The sequence below is a fragment of the Rhineura floridana genome, chromosome 3, assembly GCF_030035675.1.
Source record: "Rhineura floridana isolate rRhiFlo1 chromosome 3, rRhiFlo1.hap2, whole genome shotgun sequence".
NCBI lineage: Eukaryota > Metazoa > Chordata > Lepidosauria > Squamata > Rhineuridae > Rhineura > Rhineura floridana.
The window spans coordinates 155,481,377-155,506,630 of NC_084482.1; the positions used below are offsets into that span (position 1 = coordinate 155,481,377).

Sequence of the window (25,254 nt, forward strand, 5' to 3'; positions counted from 1 at the left end):
GAATCTTGGACAGATGTTGTCCCTGGACTGCACCCAAGGTAGAAACAAACCCTGCAGTAGCTTTGGACAAGAAAATTCTTTTTTTCTTTTGTTTCTCCACTAAAAGGAGGACAAGTTCTTGTTAGGATTCCAGGGGAACGGACTCTGAGCGCTTGTGGGGAAATAGAGACACATTGGAATTGACGTAATTAAAAGCAGACACTGCAGCAGCAACCACAGCACAGTGCAGAAATCCTTCGAATGACAAAACTGTTTTAATTGCCACACTCCCCCCTCACTCACTCTAACTGGGCTCCTGCTGGGAGGAAGGGCGGGATGTAAATTAAATAATAAATAAATATAGCTGGCTCTACAGAGGGGAGTCTTTGCTGCCTTAGAAACACTTTTTTCTTCCCACCATTATTCCGTTCTTTCAAAAGGGAATAACCAGTTTTAAGGTTATATAAACATAGTGCAACTTAACTATGCCACCTTCTTTCATTTACTTGTAGCTTTACTCCAGCTTTAGAGCAAGGAACACTTTTTCCGGGCTGGAACACAAGAGTTGCAGCACATCTGCCCTTGTGGCTGAATACAGCTGGAACCAAGCAATTCTGCCTTCATGCTCAGATGCAGATGTTTTACATAAACCCACTGAAAGATTTCTAGGATGAGTTCATTCAGAATATTTTATTATGTAGATGATTTGTGGGAGGGAACATGAAGCAGCTTGGGGCCAGGATACCTGAAGGTTCACTTCCTCCTATGTACCTGCCCAGACCTTAAGGTCTTCATTAGAGGCCCTTCTCCAGCTCTCCTATCAATTCGGGTGAGGCAAGTAGTGATCAAGAAGAGGGCCTTTTCAGTGGTGGCACCACATTTGTGGAATGCTCTCCTAGGGAGTTTCATCTGGCACCTACATTAAGATCTTTTTGGTGCAAAGTGAAAACTCTTTTTTAAATTCTCCCAGGTTTTGTAATAACTGAAATTTAGTGTATTTTTATTCTTTGAACTATTTTGTCCCTGCACACCCATCACCAGGTTTTAATATTCTTCATTGATTTTATGCTGTGTTGTGGTAGCTTTAATGCTCGTTCATCTATTAGTACAGTAGCTTTTTCTATTGATTTTGTTTGCTTGCATTTGTAGTTTTTAATTTTTACCTTTTAAATTGTGAACTTGCCAGGACATGATAAATGCCAAAAATAAACAAGTATTTACAAGAGTGATTATGAACTCACACAAAGGACAGGATGCCTGTTTGTGATCACTGAAATCCAACAGGTTTTTCCTTGTGCTTCTGACCATATGAACACACATCGCTCCAGTGTGAGTTCTGGTAATTCAAACGTCTTCTGCATGCTTGTTTTGCTGATGTGTTCCAATGGTGCTGAAGGGAGTTAAGAGTCCCACATCTAGAGGGACACATGTGTCCCAACCCTGCTGTAAGTGCCAGGGAGAACGTTCCTGCCTTGGGAAGAGCAGGTGATTGAGAGAGACTACAACCAGCTGTTTTTTCACCTGCACAGAAGTCTGAAAGGTCTGAACAATCGCTAACTCAGAATACACTTGTAGGGAACTCTTTTGTTTTGTTTTTTTTAAAGAAAGTATTTATGAAATCCATAATTGGAGATGGTATGGGTATTCTATGGGTATCCTTGCACAAACTCTGCAAACAGCTTTGGAGAGGACACTAGCATGGACAATGAGATGACAGGAAGCCCAGTTGTCTTGTTCTTATTATCTGACATGCCAATCTTCCTCTGCTTCTGTTCTATCAAAAATAAGTTTTTCACCTCCAACCACAGCAGTGTTCAAGTATCTGATGTGGAGACAAGCTACACACCTCCAAGTGGTGTGGTAGGAAAATTCTATTTTGGACACAACAGTGTTGTTGAAGACCAGGACAAATTTGCTTTCCTGTTTCCCCTGCATTCCTTGCACGAGACGTTCCTCTGCCTTTTTGAGTTTTTATGGATGCGTAAATATTTGAAAACATACAAGCAGCCAATGAAAGGCTTTAATAATCATTTTTGCCTCTTCTATGCCTTGTTCATGGCTTCCAGATATATTCCCCCTGTCCTTAGCCACCTTCCACCCCTTCCTAACTTATACTTTCCTCCTGCTACCACACTGTCAATAATTCCAAAATTCTGCAAAAACTCTGATTAAGCATAAGCATGCAAACTAAGAAATTTAATTTAATGCAAAATACATACATTGCTATAAATGTTAAGTTGCATGAGGTATTGTGAAGCAGAATTTGAGCTACTATAGTGCAAAGTTTTGGTTTCCCTAGTGTATGATATAATTTGGGGGTGGGTGCAGAGTGTGAACAGCCCTGGACATAATTATCTCTCTCCCTTCCCTGCCCTGCTATGTGGGATCATATAGAAGAAATGCAGACAGTCATCTTTGATAGCGAGCTGATGCCTGGCAGGGAGTGCAACATCATCTGGGACATAATCTAAACCCCATTGAGATCAGTGGATAGCCTCCCATTAGCATCAATGGACTTTTCAGACCAGGCCTAGATTGTAACAACACTTCTTAACCTAGTGAACAGTATGTTTCACATCTTTTCATGGCTGACATTTCAAAAATCGCAGTCCACATTCATGCTGTTTCATTGGTAGGTATCTTTCAAACCTCACACCTATGCAGTGTTGAGAATGAAGGGGGGGGATATCCAATCCATTTCAGTTTAAGGACCTGGATGTCCTCTTCTCAGTATCCTGTTTGGACCATGTCAAGAGCACCATAGTGAGAATTTTTACTTGTCAAAGAAATAAAGGAGGTCAACATTGTAGTAGAAGTCCCGTTTAGTTTCCTCTTATTGTCTTTAACCCATCGAGCATCCAAACCAACTGAAAACAAAGTGCCAGGAAGCCAGTGCCGAGGAGGTCACCCACAGCAGTGAGGTAGGGGATGGAATAGTTGTCAGGATCCAGGCCCTTTCTCCACAACAACCGCACGAGAAGGTCAGCCAGGTAGAGCAGGATTCCCACCTGTAAGCAGAAATGCACTTGTGGTTGCCAGTACCTATAGCAGCCACAGCCGACTTTTGCTGAGAAGGGCTCCTGTTATCCAGGAGGCCAGTGATGGCACCGGACTTGCCAACCGCAATGGAACACAGGAGAATTTTGCCTTCACTTCTATGGACTGCAGGAGCCTAAAAGGGCAGAAATATTTAAGGCTGCTCCCCCACCTACCCAATTTTGCCACCCCATTCACAGGTGCTTAAGAAGAGGAGTGGGGTCATTTTAGCATTATTTGGGGTGGGTAGAGGAAGTGACTGAAAAAGGGAACTAAAGTCACTGCCCATGGCAATGGGGTGCCCTGGTCTCTCTGCAGTTGCCCTGCCACTCCTCGTCTCGCTGCTGCTGCAAGCAAAGTAGCAGGCAGACAGAGAACAGGAAGCACTGCCTTCACTCTGCCTGCTTTCAGGACAAACGCTATATAACTTTCCACCTTCACTCTGCCTGTTGCTCTCCTTGCTGGAGGTGGGGGTGGAAGGAATGTCAGCTGCTGCAACAGGGGATACCCAAGTTGCCACCAGGACTGCAAAACACTTGAGTTGTAATCACGTTACTCATGTGTAGGGCATTTCTGTGCTGGCTGCAGAGTGTAGCATATCTTGTGCGAAGTTGTCTGAACAGAAATCCCAGTGTGTGAGCACTACCTTGGGTGTAAGGGGTCTGCACAACAGACAGCTGTGCAACCGGGTGTCCCAATCACACAGAGCTCCTACACATAAGTAGGTGCTTCCATAGTGATTTCTTTGTAGATAACGCTGAGCAGTATGTAGTTGTTGCAGGAACCAGTTGCAATGTTGGGGGGGGGAAGTGAAGTCGTGCTCTGCAGCCACCATGGAAATGCCTTAAATGCAAGTAAATGCATGAATAGGGCTACGGTATGAAGACACACGAGACCACCACCTTGATGGAGCTAAACAGGTCTCAATATGGTCAGTGCCTGGATAGATGACCATCTGGGAATCATAACAGTTCCTCTTTGAGCAGTTCCATGATGGAAGAAAGGCAGGATATCAACCCACCAGACTCTCTCTCTCTCACACACACACACACTTCAAGCCAAATGTTTGCTAAAAGAACTTTGACTGAGCCCTAGAAACATGGCAAACATCAGGTGCTCAACTGCCTTTTCTTCTAATGACATGGAGAAAGGGGGAAAAGAGGCCTAAAGAGGGTAATGTGTTCCAGCTTGAAATGTGGGGATTTAAGCTGCCATCCTCTGGTGTTCTACAGTGACAGCTCTCAATCAAGTTTCACTAGAACTTCCAAGTGAATATACATTATACGTGGGGCTGCGCTTGAAGATGGTTTGGAAACTGCAGCTAGTGCAGAATTCAGCAGCTAGACTGCTGACAGGGGCAAGTCAGTCAGAACATATATCACCAATTCTGGCACGGCTGCACTGGCTACCAATTAGTTTCGGGCAAAATTCAAAGTGCTGGTTTTGACCTATAAAGCCTTATGTAGCTCAGGATCCCAATACCTCAAGGACTGCCTTGACTGCCTGGACCTTGTGTTTGTCATCTGAGGCCCTTCTCCATTTATTGCCTTAGAAGAAGGTGTGGAGGGTAGCAACATCAGAACAGGCCTTCTCAGTGATGGCTCCCCATTTGTGGAACGTTCTCCCCAGGGAGGCACACCTGGCACCATCATTGCCTGTTTTTAGGCTCCAGGTAAGAACATTTTTATTCAGCCAGGCCTTTGCAGTTTTTTTGTTTGTTTTTAGTCAGCTGGGGAGGTGTTGGATCTTGTTTTTATGTATTTCATGAATATTTTAGGATGTTTTTATTCTTGTTTTTATGTCTGTTTTAATGTAAGTCATTTTGAGTTTCTTTCTGAACAAAGTGACTATTAAATATACTGTTTGTTCAGAAATCTAAAAGGCACTGGGATCAGAATGGTAGTCTGTTGGCTGTACAAATAAGGGCCTGCCCCTGGCACATCCATAGCTACAGTGGCTGATCTGCTTTGGAACACACTGCAGAGCTCAATCTCATACTAAAAGTAAGTTTCTGGTTACCTGCAGAACCGCAGCCATCAGGTAAAATGTCACAAAAGTGAAGGTGAGTGCTGTGTGGCCTGCCTCAAAGAAATGAATGGTGTAGAGGAACAGCAGGTGCCCTGGGATCACTAGTAGGATCAGGACACGAGTTGACTTTGAATTGACTCCTGCAGAGGAAGAAAGGCAAATCACATAGTAGTTATGGTTATACTGAGTGGAATAAGATACAGCTTCTCTCGACATATATTGGTAGGGGATTACGTGCACAGCAATCTGAATGGTCTAGGTGGCAGGTTATGACATTTCTAAAAGATACATTAAAAGCTTTAAAAGGACCATCACTCCATACAAAATGGCCCACTTTCAGTGGCTTTATCATGATGGCTCTCTCCATGTGGCGAGATGTCCCTGCACAACAGTGATCACTACATGGATTATGAGGTTTTCTTCATGCCACATCAAAACCAGACTCAACATGGGGGTGGGGTCAGAGGGATTACTTTGCTATGTATGAGGAAAAAATCAAGCTTCTGCCTTTGTAAATTAAAGGCAACTATAGTTTAGTAAAAAATTACTTGCATTCATACTTCTCCATTCATACAGTTTCCTTCTATTTACAGACAACACTGGTGCATTACAAAATCCTGTCCATCTCAATTGTGACTCTATGTTTGGCTGTTCTTTGACCTCTTGAGAATGCCAACCACTGTTTGTCTCAGCCAGTAAGGAGCACAGGGATAGGAGAGGCCAGTAAATCTACTTGCACACCACTCCCTAGTAGCCCTACCGATCTTGAGGCCCAAGAGTCTTCACAGACCTGGGAGAAGGAGGAAACAGCAGTTGGGGCTCACTGACTGCTTTTCAGCCAAGAGATAACTAATTAATGAGTGCAGCTGGGCAATGGGTCACCCCGATGGGGTAACATGGAAGGATGCTCATCCCTTTGTGGTCATCCCTTTGTGGTCTGCACAAGGACATCACCCTCCTTCTCTTTTGTGTTTGTTTTTTGCTCTATTGTGAGAAAATGGATGGGAGGCTCCAATCTGCCTGGCACTGCTGTCAAGTAAGGCTACCTAGGCCCACTAGGTGGCACTTTGCTGAAGACCCCCACAATCCAGAAACTAGTCCAGAATGGGAGATTGTGGATCTTGATCATAGAAACGTTTGTGATTTAGAAGGTAGGTTTTGCTACATCAGAGATTACAGAAGTTGGTGTGGCAAAGCTCCCAGCTCAAGACAGTACATTCCCTATAAAGCAAAGGAAGTAGTAGTAGCTGAAAGTAGCGCATGAATCGGAGCATTTTGGAGCTCCTTATCCAACGAAAAGCTGCATGTTCACCTTTTCTACAAATGCCAACTTGTACATCCCCCCCACGCTCCTGCTTAAGAGCCCAGGATGACAGCTGTAGGCTTTGAATCCCAGATGTTTTCCTTGTCTTGAAGGGCTAAGATCACTTGGAAGCACCCTCACTTCTCAATGCCTCTTGAACTTTCTCTGTATAAAATGTTCCTCAAGTGATTCATATCCACTACAAACTGGAAAGGCTCTGAGAAGGGAGTGTTCAGAAGGTAGCATGAGGAGGTTGATACAGTGTTATGAATTTACACCTGAAAAGAAAAAACCTCCAGCTGATAATGATGTGTAGAAAACAGTCTTTACAGCTCCATCCTAACCATATTCAGCAGAGACACTGTGGTTGAGAGTGGGATATTTAACTCTACCCCAGGCTATTGCTTATCTATCTCCCTCCCCCAACTCCCCTGCTTTTCTCTAGCAACCTCCTCTCCCCCTCACCCCAACTGTTTTTCTCAGAGGATAAATGAATCCTGGAAAAAAGTATCTAGAGGGAGGGAACTGTAGCAGAGAAAACTGGTAGGGGAGGAAGGGTTAAGCACCCCTCCTTTGCCTGCCACTTCCATGCTGGAAATGGCCTCCTCACCTTGTTACTTTCCCAGCATGAGGCAGTAACCAGACTAAAGACTGCCAAAATGTAAATCTGGCCTCACAGGCAAAGGAGAATAATTCTCAGAAATTCAAATGGTAGTTTCCTCCTCCCCACCCCCCAAATAATTGACAAAATGTCCTTTGGAGGCCACAACTCTCTTCAGCAAGTAACTGCAGCACATCCCCTAACGATGGGCACAATTAGACTCAACAGTGGGAGATCCAGGGCTGTTTTTTCTTCTTCAAAATTTTAATGCACTGTGGCACCGGTGAAGAGGGTGGCTAACGTTTTCCCCTTGCCACTTTCCCAGTGAACCCCACCCCCTGCTATTTGCCTTGTGGATCGCCCCCTACCACTCCATATTTGGCTCTGTTTCAATGTCAGTGCTCCTCACCTTTATGAGGAAAGCTGAGTCTCCAATATCCATCCATTCATTCATTCCAATATCCATTCAGACATGTGTAAAGTTCTCCCTGAGTTTCAGGTGTTTAGATGTAAGAATAACTAGGGTCAATACCTAAAAAGTGTACTACCTGAACTTAAGAAGGTGGTACATGGATTAGGCCAGTGCTGCCTCATCTTGTGTGGCAGGACTCCAGGCATGCTCCAGAAGTGCAGAAATGTGGAGATGCGACTGGCCTGGATAGCTACCAAATTGCCGCCAACACCTGCAAAGCAAAAATGCAGAACACCCCCTTGAAGTGTCAATGACAAGGATGACAATTCTTCCAATGGATTTGTCCAGGGCACACAGGGAGGATGGTGGTCAGTCAGTATTTGCCCAGGTGCTCTCTGGGCACGAAAACTGGGAAAGGCTAAGTAGAGGCCTGGCCTATGAGCTACTGACCTGTTTCCCTGAACTTGCATTAGCCCACGCTACCATCTCATCCAAGCTTCTCTCAGTATCCATTACAGTATAGCTCACAAGAGCACTATGAGGCAGGAAGTGTTGCTATTGCCTGTTCAGTGGCGTGGCACTAGCATACTGACAGAAAAGCAACCTGATCAGTGCTGCAGATGCACAATGGATGTCTCTGTTGCTACTGGTATTGCTCCAGAATTCTTCCACCTGCCCAGGAGTTGCATAAGCACACCTGTACAGGTCACAATGTTTTGCATGAGCTTCAGCATAGCCCAGAATGACAATGCTCAGCTGCTAGAGACAGGGAAGTAGTGAACAAATGTGAGAGGAGCCAGGATGGGGGAGTCATAACTCACGAGATCCTCTGTCTGCATGGTAATTTTACGCACAGAAATGGAAAGAGATTACGGGGGAGTTACTACAGCATTAGAGTGGTGACATCTCCTCTCTTGGTGCCTCCAGGTCTTGGCATGCATCATACACCTTTCAGGAGACGAGGATTCCTCACAGTTTCAACAACTAGAATAGCAATTACAAAGCTGCTGCAGGGTCACCCTGCATGAATTGCAAGAGCAGCTTCTCCTTTGTTTCTCTTGCTCCAAATGCATAACCAAATACTTCTAGTTTTGAGGGAGAAGGATTTCCTCCCTTACTTATCACATATTTGTGAAGTAATACTATAATACTGTGCAGATGCCCAACACAGCTGCTATTCCAACACAATCTCGTGCATAGACATGATCTTTTATTACAACAGCTAACAGCTGCTGCAGTGCCTAGCTGTGAAATCACCTGTGGGCATACCGGTAACTATTGTAATTACTGTATGTGCAATTCCTATTCTGATGAAAGGAAAGATGGATTATACCCTGCCTTGATGCAATGAGAGGGCAAGTTTAAAAGTTCAGCATCTAATTAGCCCTCTCTGAACTGGGGCCAGCTAGCATTTTGACTGGCTCTCAGCAAACTATTTTATTTGTCATAAAATTTCTATCCTGCAATTTCCTCTCCAAGCGGAAAGGCTCAAAGTGGAAAACAAAAACAGACCAAAAATATTACAATCAATTAACAAGCAATGGTACAGTAAAACAACACACAGTGTTCGAACAGCGTAAGAAAACCAAAACTTAGAGCCAGAATTAAAAACAGCCTCTAGGGCAGAGATGGGGAACCTGTGACCCTCTAGATGTGGACGACAAGACCCATCAGACCTAGCTAGCATGGTCAGGTGTTTCTCATCACTGCTCTGGGGCCTGCCTCAGTTTCCCTTTCTACCATACCATCTCTTGTAGCACAGTGTATAACAGAACACATTTCTGACTGTCACTCAAGCGCATGAGAAAGGTCTCATAAAATAAATGAAAGGGAAAAAGCCTAGTGAACACCTCCTTTTTGAGTATTTTACAGCAACGTGATGTCTTTGTCTACCTCTGATTATATGAAATAGCTGTCATATAAATATATGGCAATAATGCATCTCTCCTCAAGGACACATCTGGCATAGCAGCCCCAGCACTGGAGAACCAACAGCCGCTTTCAATTCCCCTTCTCAGAAAAGAACAAAGCCAGAAGGCTCTTAACAAGTTTTAAGAGTAAACCACAGAAGAACATAATTACATTGTTCTTCCAGATTCAGTAGAGAGTGAGTCAACTCTATCCAGGTCTAGTAAATTTATATGACAAATACATTATTTCCAAAGTGGATAGAGAAGCCACCTTCCTCACTCAGCCAGCTGGCTAATTCTGTTGAAACCTCACAATTCCTTATACATGTATATGGGATCTCCCTTCCTTCAATGGTCCCTTGTGCTGCCCATGTGTGCACCCGTGAATGCACCGAGGTGGTGGGGAAAGGAAACAAGGGTTCTATTAAGTATCTTGGCAGAATCCTCTTGAAGCAAGTGCTATCTCTGAGCTCAGACTGCATCAACCCTCTACTTCATCCTTGTATTTTCTTTATTAAAATCTTATATCCAGAGGTTTCCAGGCATGTTTGTTCCAAACCCATTTTATTTAATTTCCAAATCTCATGATGCGGTGTGGTACAGGTTAAACCCTATGGGAGGCATCCATCTAAGTCATACTTAGTAGACACACTGAAATTCATGGACAAGTCAATTGATTTCAGTGGGTCTATCCAGGAATGAATAACACTGGAACACTGGATATCACTCTTCAAAGCCAATACTCCAGTGACACCTTGAGTCATTTCTATTTCCAGATCAACATACAAGTGTTAAGTTATATACACAGCTTTTGAAGAATTGAATCTTCCGCTGGAAATTAACATTTGGGAACACAGGGAGATGCCAATGGTCAATTTAATTGAATATTGTCTTCACTATCTGGCAGAGAGTCACTGCCATGGGTTCAGACAGAAGTCTTTCCCAGCCATGTCTAGAATTTGGGGAACTGAACCTGGGACCTTTTGTACATCCTATGCATGTGCTCTGCTTCTGGGCTACAACCTTTCCCCTATCCAGGTGAATGAAATTATTTAATTGGGAGAAGTTCTCTAGCTATGAAATAATCCAGTTGCCCCAGATTTAAAACTGCTAAATTAAATGCTGTAGGCAGATAATGCTTTTGTGTGACAATCAGGACTAATTTCACATATGGATGTAAAAGCTGTGATTCTGAGTAGTACAACTATGAGGGTGAAAACAGGACTATATATTTCATTTACAAACTCACACTCTTAAAAGTAAAAATAAAAAATCAGCTTACCATTGATCACAGGGGTGAAAACAGCCATGCCTTCAAAGTTTGGGTTGGTTAAGGCTTTGTTCAAGATTAGCCCCCCAATGCTGTTAAAAAGTAAATAAATGAAAGGACGTGAGTTTATCCTTCATCCATTAGTCCCTACTACCCAAGGACTAAAAAAAATAATCAGTATCTTTATGATTGCATTGCTTCTCATCCTGTTCAGCAGTATTCTGTGGAAATCCTAAATTTACTGCTGCCATTGAGGCAGGCAGCTTTACCAAGAGTAAAACTTTCACCCCTACTCCCAGACTAGGAAAAGTTGGAAGCAAATTGCATGCGAAGCCCCACATTAGAAGAAATTTAATGTTCTATTCCTTCTGGTACACATAGGGAATGTCTTTAGCACTGAAGCAACAAGGGAAATATGCTCATAAGCTGGAGTGATTTATAAGCATCTTGAGGCAAAAATTGCTTGCTTTCGCTGGGACCTTGACTGTGCTATTATTCTGAACTAGGGGTTGAAAGATGTTAATTTCAGTTCTCTCAGTGCCTCATTTTTCCAATCTTAAATTCAGTTCTCCACATTTCTGCAGCAGTTTGCGATCTTTTTTTAAAAAAACTTCATGAACATTCTTCAGCATTTTAGTACACATTTGTCCTAATAAACACATTTTTGTAGGCAGTTTTGACTGATGTACACATTTTTTCAAGCCATTTTTCATATAATGCATGTTTGTATGTTATTTTCATGCACATACTCATTTTTAGTCACACTTTCCCCTAATAGATACATTTTTGTAAACATTGGTTGGCAAATTGCATCACAAAATTCAAGTAAGTGTGAATTTCAAAGGATGGCTGTGTTTCAGTTCTCATATTGTTTTGGAACGTGTGAATTTCATAGATTTGGCTTGAAATGTGAACTGAATAAAAATTCTCACTCATCCTGATCCAGGACACAATCTAATCCTGTTTGGTTGGATGAGCTTCAGTTGATATGACTCGAGGACATGGACAAGGTGCTTGAATTGGTGCAGACAACCACTTGTACAGTGGACCCTTGTCCTTTATGGCTGATAAACACTAGTAGAGAGAGGGTGGCTGGTTGGGCCCACGGGGTAATTAATGCCTCTTTACAAGACGGAGTAATCCCTTTCTGCTTAAAGGAGGCGGTGGCAAGACCACTCCTTAAGGAGCCTTCTCTGGATCCAGAAAATTTAAGTACTGACCAGTCACTAATGTCCCCTTCTTGGCCAAGAGTCTTAAACGCGTGGTTGCTGATCAGAACCAGGCTCTCTTGGACGAGACCAATTTTCTAGATCCATTTCAATTGAGATTTAGACCTGGTTTTGGCACAGAAACTGCCTTTATCACCCTGTATGATGACCTTTGTCAGGAGAGAGTCTTGGCGACTCTCGATACCATCGACCCATGGTATTCTTCTGGAGCAGCTGTCCAAGTTGGGAGTGGGAGGTACTATTTTTTAGTGGCACCAGTCCTTCTTGGATGGCTGTCACCAGAATGTGGTGCTTGCGGGATGATTTCTGCCCCATGGGCCCTCCACTGAGGGGTGGCACAGGGTCGGTTTTATCCCCATACTGTTTAATATTTACATGAAAGCACTGAATGAAGTTATCTGAGGATTTGGAGTGCATTGTCATCAATATGCAGGTGACACACAACTCTATTGCTCCTTTAAATCAGCAGGTGTGGCAGTAGATGTGCTGGATCGGTGTCTGGCCTAGGTGATGGACTGGATGAGAGCCAATAAACTGAAGCTCAATCCAGATAAACCTGAGCCACTGATTCCTCTGACTGGATAGGTGTGGTTCAACATGTCTCTAAAGGAGCAGGTGCACAAGTTGGTGGTACTTCTGGATCCTTTACTGTGATGAGAAGCCCAAGTTGCCTCAGTGGTGCTGAGCATCTTCCATCAGCTTTGGCTGGTGGTTCAGCTGCGACCCTATCTGGACAGGGATAGCCTAGCTTCTGTTTTCTACACTGTGATAATCTCTAGGTTAGATTACTGAAATGCATTATATATAAGATTGCCTTTGAAAAGAGTTCAGAACTTCAGCTAGTGCAGACCTCAGTGGCCAGATTGTGACTGGAGGTAGAAGGTGTGATCAAATGACACTGATCCTGGCCTGACTGCACTGGCTGCCAATTAGTTCCAGGCTCAATTCAAAGTGTTGGTTGTGACCCATAAAGCCTTATGCGGCCCAGGACCCGAATACTTTGGGGACTGGCTCTCCCCCTATGAGCCTACCTGGAGCCTGCATTCATCTCCTGAGGTCTTTCTTTGTGTGCCCCATCTGAGGAAGATATAGAGGGTGGTAACACAAGATTGGGCCTTTTCAGTGGTGGCTCCCTGACTGTGGAATGTTTTCCCCAAGAGATCCACCTAGCGCCATCACTCTCAATCGCCAGTTGAAGATGTTTTTATTCACCCAGGCATTTTCCTCCTAACCGGTGCTTATCTTTTAGCTGGGTGGAGTAAGATGTGTCCTTTTCAATGTCATTGTTGGATAAGCACTTTTAGTTATTTTTAGTTTTGTTCTTTAATTAATGCCTGATGTACTTTAAGTAAGTCACTTAAGAGACAAAGTTTTTTGCAGCAAGTGACAAATAATAATAATACATGTCTGTTGTCCTGCTTCTGCACATTTGTTATGATCGTCCTTTCAAATTTATTGCTGCAATAATTTTGTTGTTGTTGTTATGTGCCTTCAAGTCGATTACAACTTAGAGTAATCAGCAACCTCCAAGAGCATCTGTCATGAACCACCCTGCTCAGGTCTTGTAAGTTCAGGTCTGTGGCTTCCTTTATGGAATCAATCCATCTCTACTGCAATAATAAGGGGTAGAAATTTATTTCCCCCTTTTCTTCAATATTTATTTATTTTATTATTTATTTAGTTTCATTTATAGACCACCCATAACCAATGGCTCCCTGGGCGGTGTACAACATATAAAAATACAATATAAAATACAAGTACGTTAAACAATATCAAAACAACTAAAGCAATTAACACATCAAAATACTTAAAAATATATTAAATATATTTAAAATGTATTTAAAATGCATTTAAAATGCCTGGGAGAATAGGAAGGTTTTAGCCTGGCGCCGAAAAGATAACAACGTAGGCACCAGGCGTACCTCCTCGGGGAGACTGTTCCACAATTCGGGGGCCACCACAGAAAAGGCCCTGGATCTTGTCATTACCCTCCGAGCTTCTCGATGACTCGGTACTCGGAGGAGGGCCTTAGATGTCGAACGAAGTGCACGGGTAGGTTCATAGCGGGAGAGGCGTTCCATCAGGTATTGCGGGCCCACACCGTGTACGGCTTTATAGGTCAGTACCAGCACCTTGAATCTGGCCCAGAAACAAATTGGCAGCCAGTGCATACGGGCCAGAACAGGTGTAATATGTGAGGACCGACTGGTCCTTGTCAATAATCTGGCTGCTGCGTTTTGCACTAGCTGCAGCTTCCGAACCGTCTTCAAGGGCAGCCCCACGTAGAGTGCATTACAGTAGTCCAATCTAGAGGTCACTAGAGCATGAACAACTGAGGCGAGGTCATCACCGCCAAGATAGGGGCGAAGTTGGGCTACCAGACGAAGATGGTAGAACGCATTCCGAGCCACCGAGGCTACCTGAGCCTCGAGTGACAAGGAAGGATCGAAAAGAACCCCCAAACTACGAACCTGTTCCTTCAGGGGGAGTGTAACCCCATCTAGAACAGGATGAACATCCTCCATCTGTGCGGAAAAGGCACTCACCAACAGCGTCTCTGTCTTATCTGGATTGAGTTTCAGTTTATTAGCTCCCATCCAGTCCATTATCGCGGCTAGGCAACGGTTTAGCACATCAACAGCCTCACCTGAGGAAGATGAAAAGGAGTAGTAGAGCTGCGTGTCATCAGCGTACTGGTGGCAGCGCACTCCAAAACTCCGGATGACCGTACCCAGAGGCTTCATGTAGATGTTGAAAAGCATGGGGGACAGAACCGATCCCTGTGGGACTCCACAATGGAGAGTCCAGGGTATCGAGCAATGCTCCCCAAGCACTACCTTCTGGAGACGATCCGCCAAGTAGGAGCGAAGCCACTGCCAAGCAGTACCCCCAACTCCCAACTCCGCGAGTCTCTCCAGAAGGATACCATGGTTGATGGTATCAAAAGCCGCTGAGAGATCAAGAATCAACAGAGTTACACTCCCCCTGTCCCTCTCCCGACAGAGGTCATCATACAGAGCGACCAAGGCTGTTTCTGTGCCAAAACCGGGCCTAAAACCGGACTGAAACGGATCTAGATAATCGGTTTCATCCAAGAGCGCCTGGAGCTGGCTGGCAACCACCCGTTCCAAGACCTTGCCCAGAAATGGAACATTTGCTACCAGTCGATAGTTGTTCAAATTATCTGGGTCCAAGGACGACCTCTTCAAGAGAGGTCTCACTACAGCCTCCTTAAGACAGCAAGGGACAACTCCCTCACTTAAGGAGGCATTGATCACCTCCTTGGCCCAGCCGGCAGTTCCAGCCTGGCTAGCTTTAACTAGCCAAGAGGGGCAAGGGTCTAGTACCGATGTGGTTGCACGCACCAGTCCAAGCATCTTGTCAACTTCCTCAAGCTGCACCGACTGAAACTCATCCAATAAATGCAGACAAGACCGTGATCTAGGTACCTCAATGGATCCAACTGTCCTAACATTAGAGTCGAGGTCCCTACGGATGCATGCGATTTTATTTTGGAAGTGCCCCGCAAACTCGTTGCAGCGGGCTTCAGATGACTCTATGATATCCTGAGGGCCAGAATGTAAAAGCCCACGTACTATCTTAAAAAGCTCCGCTGGGCGGCATAAAGATGATCTAATAGTGGCAGCAAAATAACACTTTTTTGCTGCTCTTACCGCTTTTATGTACAGCTTAGTGGAGGCATTTACCAGAGCATAATTGCATCCGTCAGGAGTTCGCCTCCATCTACACTCAAGCCTCCTCCTCTCTTGTTTCATCACTCTCAGCTCCGGGGTATACCATGGAGCTGTATGAGCTCTACATCGAAGGGGGCGCGCGGGAGCAATCGTGTCAACAGCCCGGGTCATTTCCATATTCCACAGTTCGACCAGGGCCTCGACAGGAGCACTAGTCTTATCAGCCGGAAAATCTCCCAGAGCCTTCTGAAAACCCAAAGGATCCATTAGTCTCCGGGAGCGGACCAACTTAATAGGTCCCCCACCTTTGCAGAGGGAAAGGGATGCTGTAAGCCTAAATCTCAGCAGGCGGTGATCTGTCCATGACAATGGGGTAGATGAAAAACACCCCACCTGCAGATCACTATCTCCATGTCCAGTGGCGAAGATCAGATCAAGAGTGTGTCCCGACACATGCGTTGGTACAGTAGAAAATTGAGACAGCCCCATTGTTGTCATGGCGGCAATGAAGTCCTGAGCTGCTCCAGATAAGACAGCCTCGCCATGGACGTTGAAATCCCCCAGTACCAAAAGTCTAGGGGATCCCAACAACACCTCCGAGACTATCTCAGTCAGCTCAGTTAGGGAAGCTGTTGGGCAGCAAGGTGTCTTTGACATATTAAAGAGAGCACAATGATAATCTCTGCCAGCCCAAAGGGTTGCAGCTCCTGACTTGGCAGATACTTGGCTTTCTGATGCTCAGAGGCCTACTGTCAGGATCCTCTATTCAAGATATGTTCCTCTTGGCCACCTGGTGTCAGATTCTGCTCTCTTACATGGCTGCATTCCATACACTCTGACCTCCCAAGATAATCCCATCTATGTGTGTGGTGTATAAAACCCAGTGTTGTTGTTTGATCAGTGAATTCTAAAATAAGTAGAAATAAACCATTCATAGCAAAATAAGCTCATTATGCAGTTATCCAAAATTATCCCTTAGAAAATGGGAGGAGTAGAGTATCCTGGCAAAAGGATATGGCTGGAACACTGAACAGGAGCATTCCACACTGCAACCTTTTGTTATGTCTTATTTATCTCCTCTTAACACATACACAGAAGTAGTTTTAAGCCTGGTTCACACTTGTATTGATAGTCACGTCTTGTGACTGAGCCTCATTGTGCTCTTTTGGGATCCTCCCTTTGATTTTTTTCCCCTAAAGTTTTTTTATACTTCTGCAAACCTTGGGGGATCCCCTAGGCCTGCTGATACCTTTCGTGCAAAAATGGTCCTGCTTTGGCTCCATAAGGCTCCATGCTCAGAATGTGTTGGCTGTTTGAATACAGGATGAATTTAATCATCCTACACCCCAAATACATAGGATGAAATTGTCTCAGACAAAAGGCTGAAAATTGTCCAAAACCAGAATAAAGTCATGATTAGTTTCAAGGACAAGAAGTGGATTCAGACTCTTAGGTTCCAGACTGCACTGAAGTCCTTCCCTAGCCAGTGATGATTACCTGCTGACGGCCATTGCAACAATGACTGGCTGCCATCCAGACTTCAGGACCTCAGCAATTGGAGGACTCTGCCTGGCAATAGCAACCCAAAGAGGAATCATCATAATGAAGACGACACAGATCATGGGCGAAAGATATCTCATCTCTGCCAAGGAAAAGGACATTCCAAGTTAATATATCAGTCCAACTCTGTGAGGCTATAACACTGTGGGGAAAACAATTCCATTTTCTCCAGTGGAAGAAGAGATGCAGCAATGAGTGCCCATGCCTGGCTGCCCTCAGAATGAGATGATGTGTCCCCCACTCTTCCGCCACCTTCCCTCACCATCAATAATTGACCAGCAGAATTGGTCCACATGGGAAATGCACTGGGTATCAGAACAGAACAGGAAAAACATCAGTAAAAAAGAAAGGCCACTGTTCTAGCAGGCAGGAGAGAAGCGTAGAATCCAGAGAACGTTAAAGGTGCAAACAGAGTAGTGAAGGCCTGGAAAAAAACTAGGAAAAAAAAACTGTGGTTCCCCCCCCCTTGAATTTTTCCATTCCCCCCCCCTGAACAACTTGGGGGGGGGAAGAAAAAGGTTGTCCCCAAAAATCTTTCTGGGTTTTTTCCTGGGACTTCACATCTCTAGGTGCAAAGTCTCAAAACCAAATCAAACTAGTTACACTTATTTATTATTTATGTAATTAATACATTTGTGTAATTAATATATCTTTTATCTCACTTTCCCATCCGAACAGAGCTGCAAAGTGGGTGTTACATTAATATAAAATATAGAACAAATATATAAAAGATAAATAAGCTAATACAATTAGAGATCTTGCACCAATGAAACAACAGAGCTGAATAAGACCATAAAGAGCCACTGTTGGTTACCTACTATTCCAAATGCCCAGGCTCACATGGGAGAAGGGGGTCCTTAAGGCCTACTGCTTTCAACTAGGGATGGAAGGTTCTGTCAATTTCGGTTCTCTCAGTGTCTCATTATTCCAATTTGAAATTCGGTTCTCCACATTTCTGCAGCAATTTGGAAGTTTTGTTTAAAAAATCTTCATGAAAATTATTTAGCACTTTAGTGAGAATATCTACTAACAAACATATTTTTGAATACAGTTTTGACTAATGTACCCATTTGTGCAAGGAAATTCTCCTCATTTTTGTATGATATTTTCACTAATATATTTCTTTTTATGTGCACTTGGTCCATATGGATTCATTTTTATAAACACTGTTTGGCTGGAGAACTGCATCACAAAATTTGGGTAAATGCAGATTTCAGAAGATAGCTGTTCTGATATCATTTCAGAAAGTATGAATTTGATAAATTTGCAAACTGAATTGAATTTCCCCCCATCCCTACTTTCAACAGAACGTAAGCATGACTAACTTCAGGAATATTATGTTTTCTTCTTCCATTCCTATACAAACATCACCCCAGATTATACAAATTGGATTTGCTACTAATCTTCCAACAGAAGCCCCTGCATCATGCTGGCAAAATGGAGTTGTCTGAAGCAGAATTATCCAAACGCAGAAGATTAAGAAACCCTAACTGAATGCTGGGGGTGGGGGGGAGAGAAGGGTAATGTAACAAGCTCATTACTGCATCTCTAAGCAGTAATTTTGTCACAGTGAAGGAACCACCATCTAAAAGCGGCTTGTTAATTTGTACAGAGGAAACTTGATACCTCCTAATAGAATAAAAGCCAAGGAACCTGCATAAAGGAAAAAGCACTCAGCTGACTGTTTAAAAGCACGGTGCAAGACAGCAGTAAACTAAACAAGTGGTGTGTGTAACAGTAAATAAGCTGACCATAACTGAATTAGAGCCCCTTTTCAATTTCATAACTGTCACTGCTCATAAAGCAGGACCATTGAAAAAACAAGGCAGACCCTGAAGTTCCTATCTGAACAAATTAAAAATCTGAATACTTCAACATTCAGCCAAGGACAGGATGCAGGTGACAACAAAAGGAGACCTGACAACCAAGCATTTTTGACATGACAAGAACAGTTCCTCAGACGTAACTTTTGTTACCAAATTTTGATCAGTTGTGATATGGGGGGAGGGAGTGTTTTGGACGAAGGGAGTGGTTATCAGGATTTCACGGGCTTTTCAATTCAAGTGCCATATGAAGGAGTGGAAACTTGACTTCCACGCCTTTTACAATGACTGATACCTCACAATAGATGTATATGTAGTTTCAGAGTTAGACCATATGTTCAAAGTTTTAGATCTGGCCTGAAGAACTCAAGAATTTATACTAAATACAAACGCAAGACTGTATGCAGCTATACTTTATGTCAGCGGTTCCCAAACGTTTTCCCCCCACAAACCACTTGAAAATTGCTGAGGATGTTGGCAGATTTCTTAATTACTTTTCTGCCTGTTGTAGCAACAGTAATGCACTGTGCTAGATGCTGAATGGTTTTTAACTGTATTTCTATTGCTTCTTTTACTTCCTATATATTATACTACAACTTAAATTCCGTAGAATTCAGATTGTAATACAATAAAACACAATACAAGAAATAAAAGAATCAATAAAAATCAAATTGAAATCAGTGTGAACATTTAATGCAATGGATGTGCCCTCTCCCATCTTCAACCAGAAACCCACAGACACACCACAGAGCACCTGAACGAAGCTCACATACCACGGGTGGTCCACAGACCAATTTGGGAATTCTTGGTTGATTTTCTTTCAAGAGGGATACCTGTCTTAGTCTGTTGAGTAAATGCAACAGAAAGCCTTGTGAAACCTTGAAGACTAACACCTGTTAGCTTTTCAGTTATTTTAATGGTCATTCTCTTTATGTGTTTATGTATCTAAAATATTGATTGTGATATCATCTGCCATATGTGCCTCTAACAGTGTGGTAGTTTTGTGTTTGTTTTTTTTGCCCTTGCAGTCTGGATCTAGCTGTCATATACTTCCCTATGAAAGACCCAGAACTGTTCTTGAGACTGTCCTGTCAAAAAAGAGTATAATGGACTAGATGGTGGGTTAATCTGAACTGGAGCAATTACCGTCACATTTATTTACACACACACCCAAAGACTAGGCTGCACGTTTACTCTCTGTTTGAATAAACTCCTTCTGTTATTTTCCTTCTTTCTGAAGAAGTAGATCTTTAGAAGTAGACCTTGGAATGATCTTTAGAAGTGCAGGGAAAAAGAGGGAGAGAATACTGCCCTATGAGAAAACAAGCATGACTCAGAAGCAGAAGGAAGGAAGCTTCAGAAACACCTTCAAGCAATGGGGAGTATGCAAGGCCTTGTGATATGATAATGATCTTTCTTAGGGGGCTCTCCATCTGCTCTTTGTAACTGGTCCAAAGCTGGGCCAGTCAAAACGCATTTTGCAGGTAATGGGGCAGATGAAGGATTCTTGAAATGCGCTTTTTATTTTTCAAAAAAAGATTCTATCAAAGCCTGAGGCTAGAAATATGAAGTTATCAAAGCCTTTAATCACAAAAGTTCTATTAAATCACAAAGGATGTCACCCAGAAAAAAAACACGCAGCTTCCTCTGGAGGACGCAACATAGGGTTTTAACAGCCCACAGCATCTCCCCAGATGATACAGGGCAGGACATTTGTTGTCTGATGCAGTGGCAGCAAAAGGAGGGGCTGAATGCCTCTTTGCTATCTGATTGATTTCATAAAAGGAAGTAGAGAATGGATGTGTGTGTCTGACCCTGAGCAATAACAACAGCCTTTCTGCTGTCAGAATGGCAGAATTATTTCGCTTTCAGGGAAATAACCTTAACAGGGAATGGGGACCATCTTGGATCTCAGAAAAGCTACATCAGTTGAAATTCCTAGAAACACAGCTGCCTCTTAGCTATTTGCGTCTGTTTATGTATTACATTTTTACATAATATCTAAAAATTAATTACAGAAGGAGTTCAGGGAGGCATACATGGTTCTCCCCCCCCCCATTTTATCTTTACAATAGCCCTGGGCAGTAGGCAAGGTAGGCAGTAGGCACCTGGTTGGCCACTGTGAGAACAGGATGCTGGACTAGATGGGCCACTGGCCTGATCCAGCAGGCTCTTCTTATGTTCTTATGTTAGAGAAGTGGTTCTAATCCAATACGTAATCTATTACACTTCACTGATTTTCTAAAGGACAAGAAGGTTGAAGAACTGGGACAAAATTATCAGGTTCCCTTCCCTGCTGGGATGTGGCATGCTTGCTGGCCTGAGAAAGGAGTAACAGGATACAGAAAACCACCAGGCAGCCCACATTCTCTGCTCTCAATTTTCAGTTACAGCTTGGACTGCTATTGCTATAAACTTCCAAGAAAAAAAAAAACAAGCCCTTGACCAATTCAAAATGAAACACAAGCCAAAATCTCATCCCTCCACAAACAGCACAAATATGTCTCAGTCAGCCACAAAATAACTTTCTTGGCATTTTCCAAATTTCAGGGAAAGTGCACATCACATTAGACCTGCCTCCCTGAAGTACACAACTTTTGTATCAGGATGTATCAGCTGCATCGTGGTGGTGAATCATTTCCTAGTTTGCAGGTCTTTCTTGAAGAGGAAGCACAAAGAAGGGATAATTTAGATGCAGCGTATCCTGTTGTAGAGAGAGGATAATCAAAGCCAAAGGGGACAGAGTCCCGGGACCATTAGCAGCATCTTGAAAAAGAAGGAATTTTGGCAGGTTGTTCTCTCTCCCCAGTTAAACCTGCAAGATTTCATTTCCTACACAACTAAAAAGGTACAGGTAATGGATTGAATTATTACAGGATACTTGGAGTGCAGGAGTTTTGATGCTCAGTTATCCGTCACAAACACAAATGTCAATAGTTGGTTGCCAAGATGGATTAAACTGCACTAAATTAAAACCACCAGGAGCTTCAGGGAGCCTGAAGGTTCTCTCTTAATAGGCAGAACAAGTTGTCCATGACTGCATTCCCTATTCAGCCTAACAATCTGCCTTCCTTCCAATAGGGGTGGCTGCTCTGCTCTGGGAGAGGCCATTTTGTGGCATTTAGAGGAGTTGCCAGGCTTCTCTCATTAACGTACCTATGTAACTGAAGAGGGTGCTGCTGACTGCAGCCAGCAGGGAAAGAGTTATCAGGTCTCCAAGGCTCGCTGCTACGGGGGTGGCAACATTGTCTGGGTTTATCCCCATCTTTCTTGCACCAAGGATCACACCAATCATCACCAGACCTAGGAAAGATCAGAAACAATACAGGGGAAAGTTTCATTCGAGATGAGAGACTCCCCACACCCTGCGCTCTTGTGGAGGTAGCAGTAGTCCTGCAGACTGCCCGGGGCATGGAGAGGTGAGAGAAGTCTGTTATGATCTGGGATGTGGGTGAGTGAGTGGGTGGGGGACAGAAAAGCAAGACCTGCGGGAGAAAGAAGATGAAAAAGGGAGTAGCAAAAGAGGCTGTTATGGCAACTGGAAAGGAGCAGCAGGGACTCTGGCTCTTTTGGGAGGGTCATTTCCCCCACCCTCCACTCACAGAACTTTCCAGGACGTAATCAACAAGCAAAAAGAGGTACATGCACTACAGGAATAATTGGGGGAAGGAGATAAGCTAGGCTGAAAGGGGCTTTGACCTATGAGAACAGACTGATGGACTAGATGGGCCCTTGGCCTGATCCAGCAAGACTCTAATGGTTTTATGCCATTCCAAACTATTTACATTTTATTTATTTATTTAAAATATTTCTCTCCCGCCCTTCTACCCTAGAATAGGGCACTCAGGGCGGCTACAATAAAATAGCACACATATATAGTAAAATATACAATAAAAACACAAACATTACAATAAATTAAAATGCATAAAATACAATTAAAATACATAAAATGCATTATGCATACACATACAAACTGCGCTGCTCCCGCCCCCCCCCCTTGCCTGTAAACCTATGGGTTTTTTTGGGTGGGATGGGCTTGCAAAGAAGAAGGGTAGCCCCCTTCATTAAGCCCAAAAGCCTTACCAACAGGAAATGCCCAGCAGCCTGAAAATTGTAGTAGTTCTGTTTCCAACAGCAAGTAGCCAGATACTTCAGGAAGTAGGGTATGAAGGGGAAGGGCCACAGGTCAGTAGTAGAGCATCTGCTTTGCATGCAGAAGGGCCTGGGTTCAATTTCCAGGTAGGGCTGAGAATACCTCCTGCCTTAACACCTGCAGAGCTGCCAGTTAGTGTAGATAATATGGAGCTAGATGGCCCAATTGCCTGATTCAGTATAAGGCAACTTCCTATGTTCCTATGGTAGGGGCCATACATGTTGATTATTCCCAGCATGAGGTGTTCAGAAGCATATGGCACCTGAACACAAATAGAAATTCCTCAGCTGAAATGTGCCAATAGTATATATCCACTCAGGTGGTTGAGGAAAACAAAGGCGTAAGAACGGGTTGGCCTCCCAAACCATCTTGCCTTGCTAACACAGGAAGCAGCAGCCTATCATCTGAGCCCTCATTTCCTCTTTGCACCAGCATTTCTGATATGAGTCATTGCCTCCACCTGCAAGCTTCTTCTCTAAGCAGTAGAGGTACTTTGTTTGGCAACAGCTCTGTCAAATAGTCTTCCAGGAACTACAGATATATAAAATCCCCACTGAGCAGAAAATAACATCTTATATTGAAAGCTAATGTAAGATCAGAGAGATTAATGCACCTAGTAACTAAGCCTAGGACAGCTGATCTAGATTTTGTAAGAGTTTTCTCTAAGCAGGTGACTGAATCCCACAAGAGGCAAAAGGTGGCATATGAGGTTTGGATGGAGGGCAGGAAGGCGGAGGGTGTTTCTTTTCCTAAAAGCTTCAATCAATTTCCTAAAAGCTCTGGCTCAAGGTGAGGAGGCACCTTGAGTTGGAAGCTTTAAGTGAAACTGCTGGTAAGCATATCTGAGCACTGAAGTCAGCCTAAGAAAGACAGGAATAGTTTTATCTTAATGGGCCTTCCCCTGAAATTTAGCCTTCCCAGCAGATACGGAATAAGGGGGCTGTATGATGCAGAAAGTAGGAGCACATACATACACACGTGCAACTGGCTGTGGGGTATATGCTAGTCATGGATGGATGTGCTTGCCTCTGAGCGCGTGCAACCACAAATATATATATCTCAAGGGTGTCCATTCATGTGAATGTGATTATAGGCCTTTATGGGAGTCGAAGTGCTGAACAAAAGACTTACTTAATAAGAACTAGGAACCTCTTACCTACTGACATAGACTGTTCACTGGCGATTTGTCTTCACATGCACCTGCCTTAAAGCAAAAAACCTTAACTTGCAGTTTTTTTCCTACTAGAGTGCTTTGTCAGTGAATGTTGATTAAAGCAAAATGTGAGCTATCTTTGATATTGCAAAAAAACAACAAATAGGCACAAATTGACTATATTAATGTGCATTTTTTTTAAAAAAAAAACCCTGCAAATGCTTTATGTATTTGTTTTATGTATTTGTTTCTTATAGTCAAACCAGAAACGCAAGGGCTCTCCCCACCTCACCCCCAATAGCATAGATTTCAGTGCTTTGCAATGTTCCTCCCTCCCATAGTCTGGATGTCAATGATGCTTGTCCAGGAGCAATGGTGCCTTCTAGCTCTACTTGTATATTAGCTCCTATCTAGTCATAGTGCGGCTACTGGCCAAATGCTGTGCAGAAGAGTCTTGCTGCAAAGAGTCTTTGCAATTCCTGCCAAATATGTTTTTAAACCTTTTTTTTTTTTTTTTAAAGATGCTTTTAAAGCTTTAAAAAATGTTTTAAAGATGTTTGTTTTAATATATTTTAAAGTCTGTTTTTATGACATTTTAAAGTGTTTTTAGTGCTTTTGTTTGCCACCCTGGGCTGTTGTTAGGAGGGCGGGATACAAATCTAATAATAAATAAAATAAAATAAATAAAGTGGTGGCGGTAGGAGAAGAGGAAGCCTTGCAAATCTCTAGGTCACATTAATGCAAGCTTTAAGTGAGAGTTGCCACCTTAGGATGATGTAGAATTCCTGCCACGCTTATACAGCTGCCGTAAGGTAGTCAACAGTGAGAATTTACCATTTTGTGAAGCAGTATCCCTCCAGGAATCCTTGATATTGTTTGTGTTTAAAGTCTTTCATCCACATTACATCTTGTATTGTGCCATAACTTTTCTAAAGCCCAATCCTAAGACTGAGCATATGTTAGTGATACAGGGTTGGACCAAAACTTTCTCTTTCGTGAATTTCATGGAATAGATCAAGATCCCAATGGAGAAATGAGGAGGTGACTTTTTCTAATTCCCTCTTTCCCCTGCAGCCCCTTGTGCCAGATGAACATAGGAAAC

The 25,254-nt window shown here is 43.3% G+C and overlaps 1 protein-coding gene across 6 annotated transcripts in view; it reads right to left on the minus strand.

The window, feature by feature from the left end:
• Positions 1-2,142: 2,142 nt before the first annotated feature.
• SLC41A3 (solute carrier family 41 member 3) overlaps positions 2,143-25,254 on the minus strand; it is a 60,699-nt gene continuing 37,587 nt past the window's right edge. For 5 of the 6 annotated variants that reach the window (XM_061618405.1, XM_061618406.1, XM_061618403.1 and 2 more), the window contains 6 exons: positions 22,003-22,149; positions 16,961-17,105; positions 10,552-10,631; positions 7,496-7,630; positions 5,035-5,183; positions 2,143-2,987 (listed from right to left, as the gene is read on the minus strand). In XM_061618405.1, coding sequence (XP_061474389.1) covers positions 2,802-2,987; positions 5,035-5,183; positions 7,496-7,630; positions 10,552-10,631; positions 16,961-17,105; positions 22,003-22,149 — 842 coding nt within the window. In that variant the 3' untranslated portion in view covers positions 2,143-2,801. The remainder of the gene's footprint in view (positions 2,988-5,034; positions 5,184-7,495; positions 7,631-10,551; positions 10,632-16,960; positions 17,106-22,002; positions 22,150-25,254) is intronic. The other variant, XM_061618407.1, reaches the window with a different exon arrangement.